The 25,899-nt window shown below is 31.4% G+C and overlaps 1 protein-coding gene and 1 pseudogene across 1 annotated transcript; one reads left to right on the forward strand and one right to left on the reverse strand.

The window, feature by feature from the left end:
* Positions 1-1,790: 1,790 nt before the first annotated feature.
* On the reverse strand, positions 1,791-5,934 carry LOC147910849 (uncharacterized; annotated as a pseudogene).
* LOC105148135 (ciliary microtubule associated protein 1B) lies at positions 5,740-25,362 on the forward strand. The gene is made up of 4 exons (XM_087404954.1): positions 5,740-7,550; positions 7,800-7,994; positions 23,289-23,442; positions 23,525-25,362. The coding sequence occupies exons 1-4, from the start codon at positions 7,457-7,459 to the stop codon at positions 23,772-23,774; spliced, it is 693 nt and encodes a 230-aa protein (XP_087261080.1). The 5' UTR covers positions 5,740-7,456; the 3' UTR covers positions 23,775-25,362.
* Positions 25,363-25,899: the final 537 nt, after the last annotated feature.

Genomic DNA, 25,899 nt, shown 5'->3' on the forward strand with positions numbered 1-25,899 from the left:
AGACCGTAGTAGCGCTTCGTATTTAATGTAATGTTATTTAAACGATGTACATAAATGATCTTGTTTCCAATTTTGTTGTTATAATATAATTGTGTTATTTATATAATAAATATATTTTAGTTAATCGGGATTTAATGTTTCAAGTAGTAGCTATCGGTGATAATCAAAGTATAGAATTGGATTCAGATAATGAAGATTGTATAAATACACACAATATAGAAACTGTGCAAGGTATTTATTACTTATATTTATGTATATTATGTGTATTGTATATTATGTTGTATATTGTATACTGTGTTTGTGCGAAGTGTATGGGTTTTCTAAATCTCATGGAGTGAAATCTGATTCGAAGAGATTGAAAAAATTGAACCAGTCTTGAAAAAAGAGTGAAAATACTATTCTTGTTTAAGAGTGGCAGATTTTTACTTTATATTTTGGAATGAGACATCATTATTTTGAAGTAATATCTCACTTTAAAAGAATGATGTCTCATTCCAAAAGAATGAAAATCTGCTACTCTTGAACAAGAACGATAGTATTTTTTCTCTTTTTTCAAGATTGGTTCAATTTTCAGTCTCTTCGAGTCATATTTTGCTCAAAAAGATTGAGAGAGAGAGAGAGAGAGAGAGAGAGAGAGAGAGAGAGAGAGAGAGAGCGTGTTTATATATATATATATATATATATATATATATATATATATATATAAGTGTATGTTGTGTGTGTGTGTTTTGTGTTGTGTTCGCTTTACAGATTTATTTAGTTCTACGAAGAAAGATCATACATTAACAAATTTGTATAGTGGAGAAGAACAACTAACGAAAAGAACAACTATCTAACGTATTGGATAATGAAAAATTAAAACAAACACGTTTTTTAAAACGAAAAAGAGTTATTTATCTCTATAAAAGTTTTAAAGAGTTATTTATCCCAGATAGCAAGTTAATGTTATTTTTCGTTATACTGGCGAGAAATTTCATTAGATTTCATTTAAGAAATCAGCTTGCTACCTGGGATACATATTACATGAATATTATTGTGTTAATGATAATTTTTCTACAACCTTCTAGATTATTTTATGTCCTGTATTTTTCACATACGAGGGCAAATCAATAAGTACCCGTGTTTTAAGACAGGCGACGTTGCTGATGCAAGTTGGCATTACTATCGTACTACCATCTTTCAAACGATGCCATACAAAATTTCAGAGTGATTCATGCAATAATAGTCTTGATTTGACAGCAATTCGTAGCGTGTTTGATGTTTTCCGATACAATGGAAAAAGAGCAATATCGATCCGTGATTCGTTTCTTATTTTTGGATGGAAAAACGTGCGAAGAAATAAAAACGAAGTTGGATGCCGTCTATGGGAACTCTTCACCATCTCTTCACCATCTATGACAACTGTCAAATATTGATTCAACGAATCAAACGCAATTCGTTCGTCTGTTTTTGAGGAGCGCCCAGGCCGCCCGGCAGACGTGGTTAGAAATTGTTGAAAAAGTCCACGACATAATCTCGCTGATCGCCGAACGAAAGTACATGAAGTAGCAGAGGCCGTAGGTGTGTCGTATGGAATGGCATTCAATATTTTGCATGATAACTTGGGAATGAAAAAGCTGTCGGCCCGATGGGTGCCGCGATTGCTCACGGTGAATAACAAGCGGATGCGATTATCGATTTCAAAGCATGGTCAAATTGCGCTACGAATTGCTGCCGCATCCATCTATTCTCCGGATTTAGTCCCCTGTGATTTCTTCTTGTTTTCAAACTTGAAAAAATGGCTCTGTGGAAAGAAATTCACGTCGAATGAGGAGATCATCGCCAAAACAGAGGCCTATTTTGCAGAGTTCGACAAATTGTATTTTTCTGAGGGGTTAAAAAAATGGCAGAAGCGTTTGGGAAAAGTCCTAAAAGAGAATTACATTGAAAAATAAAAAAAATTTTTGTGAAAAGCTTGCGTCTTCATTACTAACACGGGTACTTATTGATTTGCCCTCGTATATACAGTCTGTTCAATAAGAAAGTGTCTGCCATAATAAAAAAACTATAAACATTTAGACAGTTTTTTATTTTTTTTTTGAAGTACACATTATTAGCTATTGCGCAATTACCTACCCTAGTATTTTGTCCAATCACCTCCATTACTGATTATTGCATGACACCTTTTTTCCATACTTTCGACGAGGTTATCTGCATATTTCTTTGGCAAAGATCGCCATATCTTCTTAATTTGAAATGACAGCTGCTCCACCGTGTACACTGGCTTTCCTTTGAGTTTCATCTTCATGTACGACCACACATTTTCAATGGGATTAGCATCTGGGGACATTGCCGGCCATTCCATTCACTAAAAACACTGCCTCGTACCGCTTCAAGAATTTGGCACTCATTGTAAAAATAATAAATTCGCTGACGTAAACTACACAATGTGCTGGTAGGATATATTGCGCAAAAGAGCACGAAATAAAGGTTCAAACGAGTTCAGGAAGATATCGCTACGGTCGCTCTTTGTAGAATAATGAGCATCACGTTCTTATTGAACATAATGAGCATCACGTTCTTATTGAACAGACTGTATATTTTTGAGTTTAATTATTATAATTTAAATATACTACAGTTATATAATTAAGTTTATGTATGCAATAATATACAACCCAAATAGGTGTGTGTATATCTTAAGGAGTTTTCAAATCAAAATATTTATAAAAATAAGTTGCAAAAAAGATATGTGACAAAAGATGTTTAAAGTAAGATATTATTATGTTTAAAAGTAAGATAATTACACCGCCAAAGTTGTTTATAATAACAGATTTGTTACATTTGTTACGTAACAGATAATGTTACGTTAAAAGTGAGATAATATAAAATAAGATATTAAAGTAATAAATCAATGTTTCTTTCAATTATGTGTAATAATTTTTATTATAATTTTTCTCTTATCCTAATTATTTTAATAGAACGCATATGTCAAAAAATACATTTTTATAATATTATGTCAATAAGTAATTAAAAAGGAATAACATGAAATAATATAATATATATAGATACATATATATGGCATAATATAAATTTTATCTGAACAGTCCTTCAAGCTGAGAGCATTTCGTATGAGAAAACCTTCTCCAGGTGATAATGAAGCTCGACCATCGGAACTTCTTACTTAAATTTTCTATTTCTTCATCATCTTCTAACTGATTATTTAAAATCAATGAGATATTATGGAGAACAGCACATGCCATTACAGTTGATATAGACGTTAATAATTTTATCGTGAGCCCTTTAACAAACAAGGAAATCTTCGTTTCCATATACCAAATGTCTTTTCGGCAATTCTCCTTGTTCTTCCGTGAATTGTATTATAATTGAAACAAAAAAAATACATATAAAATAATTGTATCATGTTTATTAATGACACATACACACAAACGCGCGCGAGCGCATGTGTGTGAGCGTGCGTGTGTGTCAATAATATAATTATATAAAAGAATTTTTAATTGTAGTTATAAAATATATGTCATCAAACCTTTTTCATCCATTGTAGGATTATCAATCGATGTAAATAAAACAGGTAATGCGGAATATTATCCAGCGTCTCTCCAACTAGCATTCCATCTAATTCATTTTGCCTATATCGCATATATATGCGAGAATTTTAAAAAATTCGGCCATTGTGTTCCTAGCCATTCAGGAATGATATCTAAAATTTCTGTCTTTGGCCCAACAACCTATAAAGAGAAAATGAGATGAGAATATGAGGTAGTTTTTATTTTGTATATATACTTTTATACGAAATATTTTCTTATAGCGTTTTTCATTAGCAGAACTGGTGCGCACTCAGTGCACATTAAAGCCGTTGTACACTAATCTAATCTGAATATAAAAGTGAGATCTCAATTGATAAAGTATAGATCAAACAGGTACAAGAACTCACTGAGCACTCAGTGAACGGTTATGCTTCTGGATACACCCTATATTTTATCAAATATCACAAAAAAATGTATTGAGAATTTCGCGGTTTAACTCATCCCTGGTGAAAAAATTTCTTTGAAAATTTTTCTAAAAAAATCTGAAAATTTTCCTGAAAATGTTTTTAATATTTTTGGACACGTTGCAGAGCTTTTCAGAGAATTTTTCAGTATAAATTTAGATATTTGTCAGAATATTGTGAGTGACTTTTAAAGATTTTCATAAAATTTTTTACAATATATTCATAGACTTTTAGAATTTTTTAATTTTTTATTTTCAATGTGATACTTAAAAAAAAATTTATATTTTAAGACTTATAAATTTTGTTTCTTTATTTAATAGAAGTTGTTCCATAAAAGATATATGTAATGATTTTACCCGAAATTATTTTGAAAAACACACTTACCTAATGAGATTCGAACCTAGGACCTCTGGATTATAAGTCTCCTACATTACGTACTACACCACTTCTTCGACTGATAAACCGTGTTATTTATATCTATTTAAGTTTCAGAGACATCATTGAATTCGCGTGAAATTCAGGAACATTCAGACTCTTGAAAATGATTTTCAAAGGAATCCTCTGAAAGCTTTTGAAAAATAAGATACTATTAAAATTCTATCTTCAGAGATATCATTGAATTCCCAAATTTCAATGAAATTCGAAGAATTTTAGACACTTAGATTTTCAAAGAATTTGCTGAAAATCTCCGAAAAGTGAAAAGTCGTGAAAATTTTATCTTCAGAGACACTACTGAATTTCCGAATTTCAGCAAAATTCAGCGACTGTTAGACATTTGGAAATGATTTTCAGAGAATTTGCTGAAAATCTCTGAAAAGTGAGAAACCATGAAAATTCTACCTTCAGAAACATCACTGAATTCTCGAGTTTCAACGAAATTCAGAGACTTTTAGACACTTGGGGATGATTTTCGGATAATTCGCTGAAAGTCTCTGAAAAGTGAGAAATCATGAAAATTCTACCTTCGGAAACATCACTGAATTCTCGAGTTTCAGCGAAATTCAGAGACTTTTAAATACTCGGAGATGACTTTTGGAGAATTCTCTGATAATCCCTCAATATCTTTGAAAAAGTCTCTGAAATAGTAGTTTATTTTCAAAATGTGATTCTTGTGATAACAGCATTTTTATATATCGATTAATGTAGCTAGCTAACAAAGTGGACACTCTAAATTTGTGAAATTGTTGATTGTGATATTATATCTCCTAAAACAAGCTACAAAAATATATATTTGTTATATTACTTAATAATTTATTTTTATATTATTGACACACACACACATATATATATATATATATATATATATATATATATATATATGCGTTTTTGTGTGCGTGTGTGCGTGCGTGCGTGCGTGCGTGCATGCGTGTGTGTGTGTGTGTGTGTGTGTGTGTGTGTGTGTGTGTGTGTGTGTGTGCGCGCGTGTGTGTGTGTGTGTATATACGCGCGTCCGCTCGACTTACTATTGTCGAAGGTACGGCCCACTGAGCGAACGGCGCGCGAGCCGCGAGGAGTGGGAATGGCAGGCGCGCCGCGCCGTTTGAGCTTAGATGATCGCGACGGCCATACTTTCGGCAATAATAAGTCGGGAGGACGTGCATATTCGGTTATCTTTAAACGTTAATATCTCGTTAATTATTGCGAGCATTACAAAATGGTAGAGGACTTTTCTATTCAGTTTAGTTCACTCTACTTGCTCGGGATGAGTGGGGCTGTATATTCATGCCACCCTGGCATATATATATATAAAGATAAAATATCAAACATTATTGAATTTTTGGAGAAACGGAATCTTCTTTTAAATTCCTATTCCTATAGAATTCAAAAGGATTTTGATAATCACGGAGATATCGATTAGCAGCACGTATCCGCCTTTCTTCTTCATCATTCGAAAAATTTAATTCATCCATCTCTAGATTTCTCAGATGTTCCAAATCCATTGTCATAAGAAGAGGAGTTTTTTGTCACTCTATCAGTGAAGATACAAGTTTTCAAACTATCCTTTAAAGATTCCAAAACAAAATGGTTAGGTTAAGTTTATAGCACATATAACGATGTACAATAGAAGAAAGTATAAAACGTAGAAAAATGCAGACTTCTATTATCACTATAGGTCAATTATACATAAAAGTACGACCGGAGCAACTATTTACAAACTACCCACAGCACAGATGAGAAATCAACCAATCAAAGCTCTTCTTTTCTGTTAATTGGAAGGAAAGGAAGAATTCTTATTGGTTGATTCTTTTATGCATTATGCATTATGCGTTATGCAAAAGTCTGTGCTGCGGCCTTATTACTCGCTTAATATTCCAAAAACCATTGCTTAAAACGTCCTCAGACATCTTCCTTCGCGAAGATCGTCTTATTTATCAATATATGCATGAAATAAGACTGTCTTAAAATGACTATGAATTCATGGTTAACAAAGCCTCAATCAAATGCTTAGATGTGTTCATGAATCACATTCAGACTTTTCCAAGGCTACATTTCAAAACTTTCTTTCCGAGAAAGATTTTACTCTATATGATATAGTATTACACGTTATGTGTATTATATATTTTGAGTAAATTTTCAGAGAGAAAGTTTTGGAACGTAGCCCAAATAATCTTGAACAAGATATGCTTTGAGTACTTACTTAAATCCCGCCTTCTTTTTTGACTCTAGAGAGCATCTTAAGACTATACTTAAGGCGGTCTTAAGAATAAGTTCTAACTATTAATGCGTCGCTTATTATAGATGATGGCTCTAGAGATGGCCATCAGCGTCTTTGTTTAATCACACTGTTAATTTTCACTGTTAGATGAGGAGATTTCAGGAGAGCAATATATCGTTTCACTCAATTTTCAAAGTTCTATGCGTGGCTCAACATTAGACAAAGATAAAGATGGTTATCCCCAGAAAAAATCAAGGGAGAATGGAACAAATAGTGATTTTCTTCTCTAATGAATTCCACCACGTGCACTTTCGCAAATGTACATGTGTGTGTACATATATGTCATACACACAAACTAGTGCAGTACAATACTAATGTGCGCAGCACCGTATGTTCCATTACACTCCTACTATATCTCCTATTCACTTCAACAGTGCACTAAACATGACGGCTTCCGGATGAATTCGTTCCACTCTCCCTTGATTCTCTCTGGCAATCCCGTATTCTTTTCTTTTCTACTGTCTAACATTTCCACTTACAGGGGCCCCTATGCTTTGCCTACTCTGTATATATGTACAACCTCTTTGATTGAAATAAACAAAATCCACCAAAAATGGTGAAAAAAGATCAAGCTCTGATTGGTTGTAGCAGATAAACATGCGCAGGAATCTTGTCTACTTGCATCATGGGCATGGGATTTAAGATGATTTATGAGCAATTGTTTTTTCGTCGGATTGGAATTAAAATTATAGTAATATAACATGTGTAATATATGATACATAAATAAAATTTTCAAATATACAAGTTAAAAAATGTCATTAAAAAAGGAGCGCAGAAAAGGCAAAACTGCTAAAAGTGAAAAAAAAACATTAGAGACAAAGGGCACCATAACATGTCACTTTATCAGTACGCATTCATCACATCTAATTTAAATAAAGATTTTATATGGAGGTGAAAACAAACGTTGGTGAAAATAAACTTTATATAATATTCCAATAAAGTACTAAATCTCATGATAAAAATAATGTGAACATTATTATAACATTATATAAATAATTTAGTAATAAGTAGTATAGTCATAGCCATGATTGTTTTTTGATGTATTCACATTCAAAAACCATTCTATAAAAATTATTAAACATATGTATTTTGCAGCTCCAGGGCCTCAATATCATCTTAAAACACTTGTCGGTCACAAAGATCATTGTATTTCAAGATATCGAAACCCAGCATATACATTTGGAGGTCGTCGTATCATCTTCGAAGTGGCAAAAAGTCCAGGACCGAAATACATGATCAAAGAACATAGACCCAAGGGATTTACTTTTGGATATGCCCTAAAACGTCGTGGTAAAAAGATTTGGTCATTTAAATCAAATCATGCTCTGATTGTATAAAATATTGTTATAACAACCGAGGTAACTTTTTTCAGAATTTTTATACAATTTTTTTAGAATTTTTTTGTAAACTTCCGAATTTTTCAAAATTTATGAATAACTTTGTAAGTTTTTAGAAAATTTTTTAGGTTTTTAAATACAAATTAGAACACATTTCTAAAGTGCTAGTAAAGTTTATATCTTTTCTGGAATTCTTTATTACATGTGTGAATTCAGAAATATTTTACAATTTAAAAATTTCTCATTTATAATTTTATATATAATTTCATCATTTCATAATTTCTGATAAAATCTTATAAAGAATCCCGCACAAAATAGAACATATAGAAATTGGATTCCGGATTAATTTGATTGAATTTGTAATATGTTATAGTTCTAATCATCCTGATCAAAAGATACCATAGATCTCCATAGATACAAATCTGTTTTGGTAGAATTTGATGTACCAAAATTGTTCATTATTTTATTTTGTACCTATAGAGACTTTTGATCAGGACGATCAGAACTACAATATATTACAAATTCAGTCAAATTAGCTGGGACCCATTTTCCGTATGTTTTGTACGGGGTCCTTTGAAAAAGTTTCCGGTATTTTTTTAGAAATTTATAGAATGAAAAATTTTAGAATATTTCAAAATACATACAGGGTATTTCAGGATTTAACGGACAAACTGTATATTCTTCGGAGTATATTCTACATACAAGTGGGAATAAGAAAAAAATCTTATATGAAGTTTAGCTATAATAAAGTTATAATAAAGCTATAATAAAGCTAGAAATGCTTTATTATGAACTTATAAACAAATATTGAAACGTAAAACAGAAAACAATGGATTTTTCATTGCAAAATATTAATAGAATGATTTATATATAATAACGCATTTCGAAATGTCATCCTTGCGCAGCAATATAAGCTTGACATCGATATAATATGGAATTTATTACAGTATGAATTTCCTGCGTCTTGGTAACTTAATTATTAATTCATTGTATTTTAAATCTTTATGCGAAGTCACCTTTATACTATAAACCTTATTTTTTAAAGTTCCATATAAGTAAAAATCAAGGCATTAAATCTGATGATTTTGAAGGCCAGAGAATCGATCCCCTCAATCTATGAGTGTAATTTCCATCTAACCAGTTCCTTATTTGTCTATTGCCCGTATTCATAATCAGGCCTTATATTTAAACAACGGATTTTGCATTGTACAAAAAATGACAAGCGGCAACAAATAAAGACCATTTTTGTGTCATCACCTCCTAGACTATTATCTTTTCTTAGAATTTTTACATGGTGTTTCAGGATGTACGGACAAACTGTGTATGGGAGCATATTCTACAAATGAAAATAAGAAAAAAATATTATTATGAAGTTTGGCTAGAAATGCTTTATTAAGTTATGAACAAATATTGAAATAGAACATGAAATAGAAAATAACGAATTTTGCATTGCACAAAAAATAAAAGTGTACATTTAATGTATGGAAAAGTCGAATGTGTTAATTTCGTATGTATTCACATCATATTTATTATCTTTAAATGATATATGCTCGTATTCATAGTTAGATCTTGTACTTAAAGCTTCTTTAAATTTATCTTCAGATACTCTACGAATTATTTTATTAACTATTGAACATCTAAAGATAAATTTAAGGAAGCCTTAAGTACAAGTCTGACTATGAATACATATATCGTTTAAAGATAGTAAATATGATGTGAATATGAAATTAACAAACACATTCGACCTTTTCATACATGAAATGTACACTTTTATTTTTTGTGCAATGCAAAATTCGTTGTTTTCTATTAGATGTTCTGTTATAATATTTGTTTAGAACTTTGTAATAAAGCATTTCTAGCCAAATTTCATATAATATTTTTTTTTTATTTTCATTTGTAGAACATGCTCTCACAGTCCTGAAACACCATGTATAAAAAATTCTAAGAAAAAATGTAATAGTCTGGGAAGTGACACAAAAATGGTCTTTATTTGTTACTGTTTGAAGCCATCATTAATTCGTCATTTATTAGATAAATATGAAGGAAATGCAAGTATGACAGACCTTCCGCGGTTTTAAAATTGATGATGTGTGATTGAAGTTGTAAAAAATTTTTTGCTTTTTTCTTAATATATTATCTGCTAGCTGTTTATTTCTAGTGATAGATTACGTCAAAAAAATCAATCGGAAAGTAGGTGCCATACCGTTTCTATGGGGCCGCTAAACTAAGCTAAATTAGTGAAAAAAAAATTTTAGTGAAAAAAATTCGTTACCGGCTATTTTTTTGTACATTATCTATTTTCACTAAAACTACAAAACATACAAAAATACAAAAATATAAAAATATATATGCCATATATCGTTGGAGTGGACCTAAGGAGTCACTATGCTAGTCCTAACACTCCCAACGTGTCGAATTTTAAACTAAAATGTCATGATTTGTTACCGACCAAAAAACGAAGTCTATACAGTAACAAATGACGTTTTAGTTTAAAATTTGACACGTTAGGACAAGCATAGCGATCCCTTAGACTCAAACGGTATAGCATGTGTATTTTTGTATGTGAAAATAAGTATTATGCAATATTTCAGTAACATTATGCAATATTTTAATAATTATTCTTTTTTAGTTTTATTAATTGCTAATTATTGCATATATTGTTTAGCATCATATTCCAAAATATATATGATAAATATCTATATTCCATATTGGTTATTGCGAAGAATATTGCTAAAGTCTCGGTAGTCTAAAGGCTCAGGACGCTCGCATGGAATGCAAGAGATCCGAGTTCGACTCCCGGCCGAGGCAATATTTTTCGCAATAAGTTTATTACAGTTTTTTAAGATTAATTTGAGAAATTTGGGGGGATTATTAATATTTCAGATTGATTGCGTTGAAAGTCCGACAACCATATCGGCACGTAATTATCATTTCTGAAATTAATTCATTTATATGAATATATATTAGTTCAACTAATATATTAGTTCAATAATATATTAGTTCAACATCTCAACACTCAGATCGTAGTGGCGCTACGTATTTTAAAGTAATGTTATTTAACATAAATGATCTTGTTTCCAATCTTATTGGTTATATACAAGTTATGATGAAAAAATATTCGTGGGTTTAGAAAGCACATCCAAAGCTATGTTCAGATTCTCGAGTGTCACTTAGGTATTACTCCATCCTTGTTATTTATTGAACATTAAACAAGGATGATATGACAGCTAGAGAATACCTAGGTGGGAATCCGAACAAGCCTCGAAAAAGGTTAGAAATCTTCAGAAGACTCGCTCCATTTGCATACTTCTTTTTATAAGATTCTTGGACGTTTTTTCCTTAGGAGAAACATATCCCTCTCGTGGCGGAGCCGCGTACTCATTTACTGAAATATTGCAACAATAGATATATTACGACATTTTTTACAAAATATTAAAATTACAATATTTTGTAATATTGCTGCAATATTTTTTATCCAGATATGGTGAACGCTAAACCCGGATCCTCATACAGACAACGCTTTGACACCGAACGCTAATTGATGAAAAATGAATGATGGAGGTAAATTTTATCCCCACAACGGCTTTTTACCAATCAGTGCTCTGTATGAGGATCCAAACTAAAGTCACGTTATCTCAGTATTAGACGGGTTTCAGACGCGTCCAATGTAGCTTTAGTAACGTACCGGTCATTAGTAAATAAGAGATCATTAGTCGCTTAGGGTTGAAAATGTTGAAAATTTTAATATATTTTACATATTTTACACACATATTTATATATATATATATATACACATATATATAAATATATATAATATATTTCTATACATGTATACATATGTAAAATATGAAAAATATATTAAAATTTTCAATATTTTTGAAAAAATTTTACATAAGCGACTAATGATCTCCTATTTATTAGTGACCGGTTTCAGAAGCTACATTGGACGTATGCGTCTGAAACCCGACCAGTCTAACAACACTACGTTATCTTTTTTTTAATAATTAATTGAAAAAAGGATAACATAACTTTAGCGTTCATCGTATCTGGATTTATGTTATTGCAAAAATTCTCTATTAACGCCTGTTAGACAACTTAGAATCCCTAGAAAAACAGAATCTGGCCCATGTTTTCGATTGGCTCATGTTAGCTTGCCCTCACTATGCACTAATCATAAGGAAATGGCGCGCTTATTGAAAAACTTGTAGACATGAAATAACGCAAAACATTCTTTATTGATGTATTTTATATTATAAGAAAATGTTATTGTATAATTATAAAGAAATAATATAATTATGGAGAAATATACAATTTGTTAAATAAAAATATAAAATTTCAAATGAAAACATAGTTTCAAACAACAATACGATTAGTATCAAATGTGTTCTGCTGACATCTACAAAGGAAGGGAGAGTAATAGAAACGAAATGTGAAATCGAAACAACTTACAACACAAAGTTGCACAAAAGTTGCAGCAGCACTTCTGCAACATTGCAGCAACATTACATGTTACAGCAATATTGCAGAGATTTTGTAAAAATATTGCTGCAAATTCTGTGCTGCATAAGAAAAAAGCCCGGCAGGTTTAACAAAAATTGGGGATGACGCAACATCTAAGTCGAGATAAGACAAACACGTCCGTCCCAATTTACGATCGTGGAACTAACTTTAAATACGAAAGTGTAAAGTGCAAGCATTAAAAATATTCCTACTATTTTTATTTGACATTTGGATGGCTAGACTTTTTATAATGCCTCTAATGTCTCTAATGCCCGTATTCATAGTCAGATCTTATATTTAAAGCTTCCTTGAAGGAGGGAGTGTAAAAATGGCCAAAGTTGACTCTGAATAGACACTTTTAAAATCTATGCAGTTGACATTTAGAAAGTTCGTAGATTCATGGAAAAATACTTATTTATCCAGGAAAGCTTGGGAAACTTTCCAAAAATAATAAAATAGGTCATGTGGCCAATTTTGGCCACACTCCCTCCTTTATTTTTAGCTCAGTAGTCAATGAAATAGTTTTGTAGAGTATCTGAAAATAAATTTAAGAAAGTCTTAAATATAAGGCTTGATTATGAATACGGGTATAAGACAATCGTATTAGATCTTGTTAAATTTAGCTCTATGAAAGATCACACCAGAAAGGCGAATATTGACAACGTGAAATAAAGTCTGTCGCCGGTACATTAAAGCTCGCACACTGATAAACAAATTTAGGTCGCCAGAGTATTAATATAACTTTTTTTCTAGAACGAAAACGTGAAAAATGAAAAATATTATGTATGTATACAGCCGGTCACAGAAAGGTTGCAATACTTTTTTTTCGATGAATTTCGGAATGCAGCTTGCTCACCGAGCGATTGGTTCTTATTCATGGATCCACAAATAAAAATCAATCGCTTAGTGAGTAGGCTGCATTTCGAAATCCATAGAAAAAAAAGTATTGCAACCTTTCTGTGACCGATTGTATACACATAACATTTTTCACTTTTCACGTTTTCGCTCTAGAAAAAAAGTTTGTGTTGCAACCTTTCTCTGACTGGCTGTACATGTATATATACATACATACATACAAAAAATTTTTACTTTTCACTTTTTCACCCTAGGAAAAAAGATACATAATTGATACCCAGAAAAAGATATCCAGAATAGATTAGGTCGGCGCGAATCGAAACGGATCTCTAGCACGGATTTTATACAAGGTGCGTCCCAAAATTTTCCGAACTTTTTCAATAGGGATAGGTCGGGTGGCGCCATCCGTGTGTTCGATTGCGCGTTTGAAAGGTACATCCCTAGCTGACTTCCAGTAAAAATTTCATGACATTTGGTTCAGTGGAAACGAAGTTATGGCGTCTCAAGTGTCAGTATGTTGTATACATCGGTACGAGAATGAACTTCGAACAAAGAGCCAATATTAAGTTTTGTTTTAAACTTGGTAAAACATTTACCGAAACCCATAATTTGATGAAACAAGTTTATGGTGATAATTGTGTAGCCCGTGCCAGTGTTTATGAGTGGTATACGCGATTCAAGAACGGTCGTGAGGACATAAATGACGACGCACATACAGGTCGCCCAAAATCGACAATTAACGAAAATTCCATCGAAGTTGTGCGTAATTTCATCAAGCATGAGCCAAAATCTTCAGTGAGATACATGGAAATGGAATTGAACATCCCCAAATCAACGATTTATCGCATTTTGACCGAACATTTGGGCCTACAAAAAGTCTGTGCACGATTTGTTCCACACAAGTTGACTGACGACCAAAAAATGCATCGAATTCAACATTCAAAGGACATTATTAAGGAAGCAAAAAAGGACCAAAACTTCCTTTATAGCATTGTTACTGGTGACGAGACGTGGTGTTTTCAATACGATCCAGAAACCAAGCGTCAAAGCGCGGAATGGAAGGCGCGAAACGACCCAAAACCCAAAAAATCGCGTTTAGAGAAGTCAAAAGTGAAGACAATGCTCATTTGTTTTTATGATTCCAAGGGTATTGTGCACAAAGAATTCGTTCCAGCAGGCCAAACAGTTAATGCTGTATTCTATGTAAGCGTTTTGAAGCGTTTGGTGCACCGCATTCGTCGTATTCGGCCAGAATATCGCGAAGGAGGAAGTTGGCGCTTGTTACACGATAATGCGCCATCTCACCGTTCGACACTTGTCACTGATTTTTTGACTAAAAATCACATTTTAACAATCAACCATTCCCCGTATTCGCCTGATATGGCACCTTGTGACTTCTACCTATTCGGCAAAATGCATTTGTCCATGAAAGGAAAGCGGTATGTGGACGTAGAAGACATCCAAAGGACTTGTACCACTATTCTGAAGGACGTTGAACGACATAAAACACTCATTTGAAATGCTTTTAGATCGTGCCAAACGTTGTATTGAGTCCGACGGGGACTACTTTGAATAAACAATTTGAATTTGAAAAAAAAAGTAAACCGTTGTTGTTTTATTTCAAAAGTTCGGAAAATTTTGGGACGCACCTTGTAGTTAGGCTGTATTCAGAAACATCACTCGAGTGCCTCCACGAATCGTATTCTTGTGTTCACCCAATAGGTTTGTTTTTTATTGTTGCACTTTTTGAATTGGTACACACAATGCAATAAATTGAAACTTAAAACTGTAAATATATATTTGTTTCACTTCAACTTATTGCACCGGTTCAGAGTGCAGCAATAACAAATAGACCTAAACAAAAATAATATCACAGTATACAGATATACACATAGAGGATAAAGATCAGGAGACCGAACTTATATGGACGAGGTCCGTCAAAAAGTGTCATTAAAAATGATTATCTGAATTAGTTCGATCTAGATGTCGCTTTCGTTCCACGACATTGTTCTTACATAATAGAATTTGCATGGTAGATTATATCAATTTTACATGAAGAATGCCTTATTCTTCATGCAGTTTTAATGATAATTTACTTCCTGTTACTATCAGAACATGATGTCAAAGAATAATATCTCTATTCTTAGATTATGTGTGTTCGGTTGTATGTGCGTAAGCGAATACACATAACCTAAGAATAGAAACGTTTTTCTCGAATCTCCGGGTGAGGCGGCTCTCAGAGCTCAGAGTATGGCCTGTCAGTAATTTTAGATCTAAATGTAAAATTAATTATTATAAAAAAAAAAAGTTCTCACAAATAAATTAACTAAAGAAATGATTAGCGCACGCTCGCATTTGCGCACGTCTGTTTGCGCGCTCGCTCTTTGCCGGGAAGATGCAAAGATCTCTCCGCAAATGATTCGCGACAGTGACAAAAATTGTCATGTCACAACATAATACATAAGAAATTTATATAATTATCCCCCATAGCAAAGGACATCACATTCATGTCACAATAGAGTCACAATAAGATAATCAGGAAGAATAAATATAATGTCACTGTGAGATTGTTATAACAAAATAACATATGTTACAAAGCAATCACACATAACCATGACATTGCTGTAACATTACATTTATAATAAAGCGAACATTTGCACGTCACCATGACGTAACCATGATTGTTGTGATGTCACTCTACCCAGCAAACGTTAAATATTCTTAAAATATTCATAAAATGTTCATAAAATTCCCCCCCCCCCCTCCAAAAAAAAACATTCCAAGAATACTCCAAAAATTCCGAATATTTATATGTAAAAATAACATTTGAATGTCGGTTAAAAATTTTATTTGTATGTCGTTACATATTTTGAGAATGTTTCATATTCTGCAAAATTTTAATTTTTTCAAAATTTTCAAATCAGGTCGTCCGTGAATCAATTTAAAAAAAAATTTACTTTGGAAAACACAATTAATTAATTACATATAATTTAATGTGTTTTCACTTTGGAGCCCAATTTTGAGGTCTTCACAGACTGTACTCCACTCCTTATATTCTCTCTCAGATGATTCTTGTTTACGAGTAATGTGCGCGACCTTCTGTCGACGAAGATGTATACTGCTCGTTCGCTCGCGATTTTCATGAAATATACAAGGAATATTTACACAATTTTGAACATTTCATCGACATTTGCACATTCTATGACATATATTCATTTACTGTTTCGAAACATTCGGTACATACCAGATATAGAAGTATGAAACCGGAATTTCCCTATATATGGCACTAGCTATCAGTTTAAGGACCACAAGACCGCATCTGCAGCGCCATCATCTCTCTCTAACAGCTGACGAAGATTTCCAACATACAACAACCCAAGTTCCATACACCGGTATATTTTTTTCTAACCTTAAACATGTCGAGTTTTGTGCCTACGAACGATTTGCGGACAGCATTGGTTTTCTGTTATCATTTGAAGAAAACTGCTGCAGAATCGCATCGAATGCTTGTCGAAGTTTATGGTGAACATGCTCTTGGTAAAACACAGTGTTTCGAGTGGTTCAAAAAATTCAAAAGTGGTGATTTTGACGTGAGAAACGAAGAGCGTGGGAAACCACCGAAAAAGTTCACAGACAATGAATTGCAAGCCTTATTGGATGAAGATGATACTCAAATTCAACAAGAACTCGCGGATCAATTGAATGTAACGCAGAAAGCCATCTCCATTCGTTTGAAAGCTATGGGCAAGATTCAGAAAGTGGGAAAATGGGTTCCGCATGAACTGAATGAAAGACAGCAAGAAAATCGAAAAACCACTTGTGAAATGCTGCTCGACAGATACAAAAGAAAGTCATTTCTCCATCGAATCGTCACAGGTGATGAAAAATGGATATATTTTGAGAATCTTAAGCGTCGTAAATCATGGGTGAATCCAGGCGAATCATCGACATCCACTGCAAGACCAAATCGCTTTGGAAAGAAGACAATGCTCTGTGTTTGGTGGGATCAGAAGGGTGTAATCTATTATGAGCTGTTAAAACCTGGTGAAACCGTTAACACTAATCGCTACCGACAGCAAATGATCGATTTAAATAGAGCATTATGTGAAAAACGACCGGAATATGGAAAAAGGTAACACAAAGTCATTTTGCTTCATGATAATGCTCCATCACACACAGCAAAACGGGTCAGGGAAACGATCGAGGCGTTCAGTTGGGATATTAGCGCATGCGGCTTATTCTCCAGACTTGGTTCCGTCCGATTATCATCTATTCACATCACTGGGACATGCTCTCGCTGAATAACACTTCAATTCGTATGAAAATGTACGAAAATGGCTCGATAACTGGTTCGCTTCAAAAGAAGAACTGTTTTTTTGGCGTGGCATTCATACATTGCCGGAGAGGTGGGAAAAATGTATAAATAGCAATGGAGATTATTTTGAATAAAAAATTTTTTATCATTTTCAAACAACAGACGTGTAATTTTTACAAAAAAATTCCGGTTTCATACTTCTACACCTGGTAATTAGTAGAACTAATCGAATTTTCTGTGAATATTTAGCGTTAGCTGAATATAACGGTTTTTTTAAATGGAGGATGTAGGGTGTCCCAAAATTACCACCAAATATTTCGTGCACAGGTAGAGCGGACTGAACGGAAGTCGAAAAGTCCTTTATCATTTTGCAATTTTCGCAATAGTTAATAAGAAATTAATTACTAAAAATTGCTGAATATTGATTTTTAATAATTTTTTATTCAAGTATTATCAATTTTACAGAAAAACGCAAGAGACAAATCTTATTAATTTTCTTCTCATAGAGCGCTAAGAAATTTTTCAGAATTTTTTATCAACTTTTTAATATTACATTTTCTTATTGGCAACTATTTTTATCAACATGAGAAAATATGGTACTAAAAAATTCTGAAAAAATTTTTGCTACACACGACGTAATGTCGTGAACAAAAGAAGAAAAAAAATCGAAGTTTCTTATAATTTATTATGGGAAGTAGAGCCTACATCGCGACGACTGACTCTCTGAAATCGGCCGACGGGTCGAGTTGGAGGGGGAAGCGCTTGGCAGCGCACTGCACAGCTGGCTCGCAAACTACTATCTAGCATTTGCGAATGTACATGACCAGACAAATCTTCCCGCTGTAAAAATTATTATTTTAAATCGTTTGTATTTCGTATAAACAGTTTTGAAATGCAATTAAAAAGATTTGTGAGTCATTCTATTAATTATAATTAATGAATCTTTTTTGGATCATGTACTCGACCGAAATAATCAGCCGGATCTAAATTCAACAATGTTTATACATGGAATTGTTTGTATTTCGTATGAAGAGTTATAAACCATTAAAAAGGTTTGTGAGTCATTCACATTTATAATTAACTACATAAAAATCATGCAATTGACCGAAATATAGATTGAAGACGCTACAGCGCTCCGGAAGTTCAGGCGCTATCGTCAGTCTTTCTCTAGTGTTTCGATATTCCTGAGCGTATTATGGAATTGCTCAGGATGGGTTGTTGTTAAGATTTGAAAATCTGTCATGTAGACAATTAGGTGTATAGACTAGTTTATTGATTCGGGGTGACTAAGCCGCTCCGAACAAATGAATAATAACATATTCTATCCGCTTGGGGCCTAACTGTCTAGAAGTTGCAGCCTAGACAGTGTCCGCTTGGAATATTTCTAATCCATGAAGATAGTAAGGTGTGAGAACAGTTTTGTTAGAGCAATCTTTTTACTGTCTGCAACTTTGGCGTAACTGTCCCGAACCAATAAGTACTGGTCTATACATCCCACTGTCCCTGATAGATTTTCTAATCTTAACAATTACTTTTCCTGTTGAACAGAGCAATTTTGTTATGATCGATAATGGTATGATCGGAAAAGAACTAGGAATATCGAAGTACTAGAGAGTCTGCTGATCGCGTCTAACGGAATTTCTGTGACTATAGTACCTGAATCTATATTTCAGTCAAATACATGACATCTAATATTTTATTAAAAGCGTCTGGAAGGCTCACAAATGTTTTTAATTGTACTTCATAACTATTCATACAAAATACAAACGATTCCATGTATGAACATTGTTGAATTTAGATCCGGTTATTTTGTAGTACATAGTCCATTTCAAGTACATAGTCCAAAAAAGATTCATTAATTATAATTAATAGAATGACTCACAAACCTTTTATTTGCACTTCAAAACTCTTCATACGAAATACAAACAATTTAAAGTAGTAATTTTTACAACCGGAGGTTTTGTCTGGTCATGTACATTCGAATCTATCTGATAGGCCTGATTTAGGCCTTGCGCACAATAGCAGGAAGAAATTAGGAATAAAGAATAAATAATTTTAACCTATCAGAAATCGGATGCATCGGAATACACGGTTTCTAATAGAAATTGTTCTAATAGAAATCTAATTGAAATTGTTTATTCTTTGTTCCTAATTCCTTATTTCTTCTGCAACATTTCAGCCAATTCTCTTTCCACTGCAGTTGTCATGTTGCATCCGCCATTTTAAATTTTGGAAATCTAAATCTGCGAATTATTCATGAGTAGCCCGAAAAACATTCAGATATCGATTTTTAGGATTGAAATCTTGGACTTAATTAATGATTTAAGAATGCCAGTCAGTTCTCCAGTTCAGTTCTTCATTCAGTACAGTCGTCATATTGGATGCGTTATTTCGAATTTTGGAAATATGACTACGGATTGTTCATAGTGATTCGACAAATCCACAAATATCGATTTTCATGGAAATGAAATGAATTTTGAATCACCTGATCAATGAAATAAACGTTTTCAATAATTTTCATAAGTTTGGTATTCATTCTAACTGCCATATTGAAGCAATCGCTTTAAATTTAAAAAAATTTTTAAAAACGCTACATTTTCCTTAAACTATTATACATATAAAAACAAAAATTTTAAGTCTTCGACCGTCTTATTTAGACTTCAAAAATTTTATCCAGATACTTATTCTCATTGATGTGAAATGTCCCATATACAAGGAGTTTGAACATTCTGTATTATGAATAATTTTTCACCAGAATATTTCGTAATTCATTCTGATAAAAGATTTTTCATATACGGATCCAGTATTTAAGCATGAGTTTAAATAATAATATATGTAAAATTGATTGATATTTAATAAATTTAATGAAACAAAATTATGATGTTCGGTTTTTCTCGGACCCAATCAGCAGACAATGTTTTTTAAATGTTTTTTAAACGTTTATTTTTCATTAACTTTACATTTTTCACGATTCGTTTTTAAAATTCATTAATTCAACGTTTATTTAACGTTTATTAAACATTATTTTACATTAATAATTTTTCATTTGAAAAAACATTGTTTAAATATTTATTTAACGTTTATTTTGAATTAACTTTTATTTAAAATAATGGTTTGAAAAAACCTTTAAACGTTTATTTAATGTTTATTTAACATTAATTATTCATTTGAAATAAAGGTCTAAAGAAATATTTTTTAAATGTTTGTTTAACGTTTATAAAATGTTTGTTTTACATTATTTATTTATTTAAAATGTGATGCTAAGAAACATTTATTTCATGTTATTTAACATTTAGTAAATGTTCATTTAACATTACTTATATAAACATTAATTATTTATTTGAAATAATGATTTAAAGAAATATTATTTTATATTTATTAAATCTTTTTTAAACGTTTATATGACATTTAATAAATGTTTGTTTTTTGTTATTTATTTATTTAAAATATGATTAAAAAAACATTCATTTAACATTTGTCTGACGTTTATTATAAATATGTAAAAAATATTTTCTAAAATTAATAAAAAACGGGTATAATAAAATAATCACGGAAGAGAAATTAACACAATATAATTGCGGTAAGTGTATCACATATGGACAATAAGACTAATTCTACAATGTGCTTTTCGTTTTCTGTTTATTGCTGTTTGTCTCTTGTCTTATTGACCAAAAAGGCAAGAGACAAACAGCAAGAAACAGGAAACAAAAAGCACATTGTAGAATTAATCTAAGAACTATATGCATCAATAGTTATAAGTGGCGCATAAGGTACGAGACTCATAATCCTGAGATCCCAGGTTCAAAACCCGGCCGATAAGTAAAAAAGATTAAAATACAATATAATTAAAAATTAGAATTATTTAATAAAATTAGTTGTCTAATGTTTAGGCACTGTCGATAAAAAAAATAAATAAATAAAAATTCTACATTATTTTTTCTAATTTTATTTAAATAATTATGACATTAAAAAACTTTTTTAATGTTAAAGAAATGTTTCTTCAAACGTTAAATAAATGTTTTTTAAACGTTAAAAAAATGTTTCTTTAAACATTAAAATAAATGTTTTTTTATTAGGTGTTGGAATTAATTCGTAGCGTTTTTTAATGAAAGAATGTTATTTATTTCACATGAGCATTAAAAAATACATTAATGAAAGTACTTCCCATCACTTGTAAAACGCTACGAATTAATTCCAACACCTAATAATTAAAAAAAGGACTTAACCCATTATTTTTAATGTTTTTAAAAATATTTAAAAAAATGTTTTTTAAATATTTTTAAAAACATTTTTAAAAACATTGTCTGCTGATTGAGGACATGTACTCTTTTTTTTTTCAAGTGTCTGGAGACGTTCGGCCAGGTTTTCAACGTGTCTGGGAAGTACTCTTTTTGATATTCATTTTGAGAAGGGGAAGGGAGGGGGGAGAGAAAGAGAGAGAGAGAGAGAGAGAGAGAGAGAGAGCGGAAATTATTAAGTCTATCACATATAAAATATATAGTAACGCTCTAATTATTAGCTTACTATATGTTTTATGTGCAATGGGCTTAATAATTTCCACTCGCGCCTCTCTTTCTCTCTCTCTCTCTCTCAAAATGAGTACCAATTTCTCTCTTTCAAAATGAATACCAATTGCTAGATTATTACTATGTATCTGTGATTAAACGTACGTTGTCTTGAACTTTTGAGTCAAATATACAACTTATTTTATATACTACGATTTAACCTAAAATATTTTTTTTGTCTTATTTTTGAAATTTGTATCTTACTTTTGTATTACTTTTCAATCAGGAATGTTCTAGTTTTTATCTATGGTTAAATCTAATCACCCTACATAAAATGTACATGCATACATAAATGTTCAAGCACAAAGTTGTAGTAATTTATTTTTACAGTTTTTTAGAACATTGCTGCAGCATTATTAAAATCATGTTGCATATTCTACATTTATTTTGAAATATTACATTGCAATATGCAATATTGCAACATTGCAGCAATATTGCTGGAAACTTTTGTGCTATATGGATAACCGCGATAGCCAATTCTTGTAGTTAGTCGATTAATTGTAAATATTACTTTGTTTTTGAATTATTCTAATAATTTTAATTATAATACAATTAGTTAATAATAGATATACTTAATTTATGTGGAATAATTTTAATAACTTTATTTAATACACTTTAGTTAATACTGTACTTAATTTATTAATTTAATTTTGGACACAGAATATATATCATAAAGAAATATATCTACAATATTTTTAAAATATTATAATATATGCATTTCACGATATTGTAGCAATATTTGAAAACATTTATGAAATATTAAAATATAATATCTCTACTATATTTTTGCAATATTTTCCAAATAACACGCAATATTGCGTTAAACTAATATAAAATTCAATGAAATTTTTGTGTCAAATCTCAATCAAGATGTCATCATCTTATTGTAATATAAATTAAATGTTTTATTGAATTATAATACATTTTATTAGTGAGATATCCATGCTATCTTTTAAAAATATTTTATATTTTTATCTAACGTTATTATTTCTTTCTCTTTTATATTTGACAGACATTGTGTTCGGACCTGGTCCAAAATATATGTTTCCCGATGTCCCTTATGGTCCACTTTATTCAGTCAAATGGAGAACTAAATTTAGAAAACCTAGTGAAACTCCAGGACCTTATTACATCAAGCCTGTTACTGATGCGCCAGCGTTTTCCATGTACATTCAATATTTCTTTCGTAATTTTTACTCGTTCATTTTAGAATATGACTCATATTTATATGAATTATACTGTTTGTAGAGGATTGCGCACAGCTGTGAAGAAGCCCCAAATTAACGCAGGTCTCTATTCGTATAGTTTGGATGCAGTGAAACCAAGAGCACCGATGTATACTATTGCTGGTACTAGACGTGCATTACAGTTAATTTCTGAAAGTCCAGGCCCGATATATGCTATTCTGTCACCTAAATCGACTCCCGCCTTTTCGTTCGGCATAAAACATAGCGAATGTGCACCACCCTACATCACTAAATGTGATGAACAGTGCTAATACTGAAGAAAGAATTTGTTTGTATCGAGTTATTAGATTCGTGAATGCACATTAATATATCACTATAATAATCGTTATCAAATTAATTAAATTAACAAATTAAATACTTTTATCTTAATTGCTGTATTCTTAATTACTATTGATATGCATTTTTTATTATTTTAATATAATAATAAATTAGACGAATCTACAAATCCAATTATTCTTTGCAAATAGGATTACTACACCGGTTAATTGTTCCCGATGGAACAATGGCCCGATGACTGAATGACTTCTAGTATTATTTATGGTACGTGACAGGTTCCACAACCTTGTCATCACTTTCAACTTGTACTTTGTTTTGATTTTTTTAAATTTTATTCTTTAATTTGCAATATATTGGGTGCATTCAGTAGAATGCATCTATTGCACAATAATTTATTGATAAGTTACAACATATTGAGTGTTCTGTTGAACGCTCTTGTGATATTAGTTACTGCAGCATGCGTAAGTATAGAAGAATCTGATCTTTACGATATGTAAAAAATATTTATATATTTGAACTATTATTTATAAATATTTTTATTATTTAATCTTCTATTGACAGTAATCGGTAGCAGTAACTTTTCGTATGTATAAAAAATGTCTATTACTATGTTTACACGGCTCGATTTACGCCGAAGTTAGATATAATGTCCGATATTATAAATAATAAGAATCTTATTTTAGACCGTACATGTGAGAACACAACTAATAAGAACTAGAAATTAAGATACCTATAACGATCGAAGCTGGATCTTTAAAGTGTCGTCTTCAATGAACAGTAGCAGTAGAGGATATAGACATCTAATAAGTAAGCTGGTTTTCCGGCCCAGCCAGTGTTGTTCCATTGGAAGGTTTTCCTTCATTTGGAAAGCTTTAAGGCCCATCGGAAGGTTGAAGCAAGATTTTTGAAAGTAAAGTTTTATACTAATGCCGAGTGCGAATTACAAAACACTATTTGATGAAAAATTATTCGACATATAATATCAGTTTATTATCGTATAAGGCAAAAGTTAATATATGATATATTTAGAAATAAAGCCAAATGGGGCATATGTCTATATACAAGTCTTGTCTCTATATAACTTTTTTGTTGTTTTGTGTCAAGATATTTTATTATATTATGTGTTTGTAAAAACATTAGAAGTCAAAACGTGATTAAACTTAAAACAATATGATTAAAAAAGCATACACTACGAGTGCAAGATGTTAGTAGCTAAATTTTAATAGATTACAATAAAATAAAAATAATACAATAAAATAGACGTTTCGGCCTTATATTAAGTCATCTTCAGTATTACAAAATTAATATATGTGTTGTAATTTTCGTACATGCTGAGAACAACTAGTTTCGAATAAATTTTATTCACGTTATAATAATGAAATTAAATATTCAATGCTCGATTACAATTTTATTTTCGAAGAGATTGGTGCGAAGGTTTTTTTTAAAAGATTTAGTCCAAACTATTATGTTAAGTACTCCAGATGCCAATTGTGTCGTTTTTTTGTCACAACGGTTAGTCAAATTTATTGGAACACATAATTCATCATCATAGTTCCAGAATTTCTATTAAAAATTCATTAATAATGTTAATAGCTCTTAAGTCCAAATAATAAATTTCACTGTAATTAATAATAAATTTATAAATTGTGATACCTGTGTTAACAATAAGTTGTGTTGTGGAATCAAAGACTTGGAAAACTATGTTATACTAATCAAGAGCCGAAAACACAATGTCTAACTCTGATCGTGACAGATGGTTTATATACAATCTGTGTCCTGTTACATACCAATAAAATCCCTTTATTCTTTATAGATATTCGTCATAGGTATACAATTTATATTTTACTTTTATCTTATCGCTAGATTTCCCTATTTTATCTTTATTTCGAAACCAGAAATTCCGTTTCTCTTTTATAAGAGGGTATATTCAGTTTCTTTATTTAAACATTCAAACTCTAACAGATAGATCACATTATGTACTTTTATGCGTCATAAAAATTATCTATAGATTATTCTAGAAAGAATGTCTAAGAATATCACACGATCTTTCTCAAAGAAGCCCTCCTATAAAATAACAAATATAAAAGCGTATTATACATT

The sequence above is a fragment of the Acromyrmex echinatior genome, chromosome 1 (assembly GCF_024713525.1).
Source record: "Acromyrmex echinatior isolate Ae372 chromosome 1, ASM2471352v2, whole genome shotgun sequence".
Lineage (NCBI taxonomy): Eukaryota > Metazoa > Arthropoda > Insecta > Hymenoptera > Formicidae > Acromyrmex > Acromyrmex echinatior.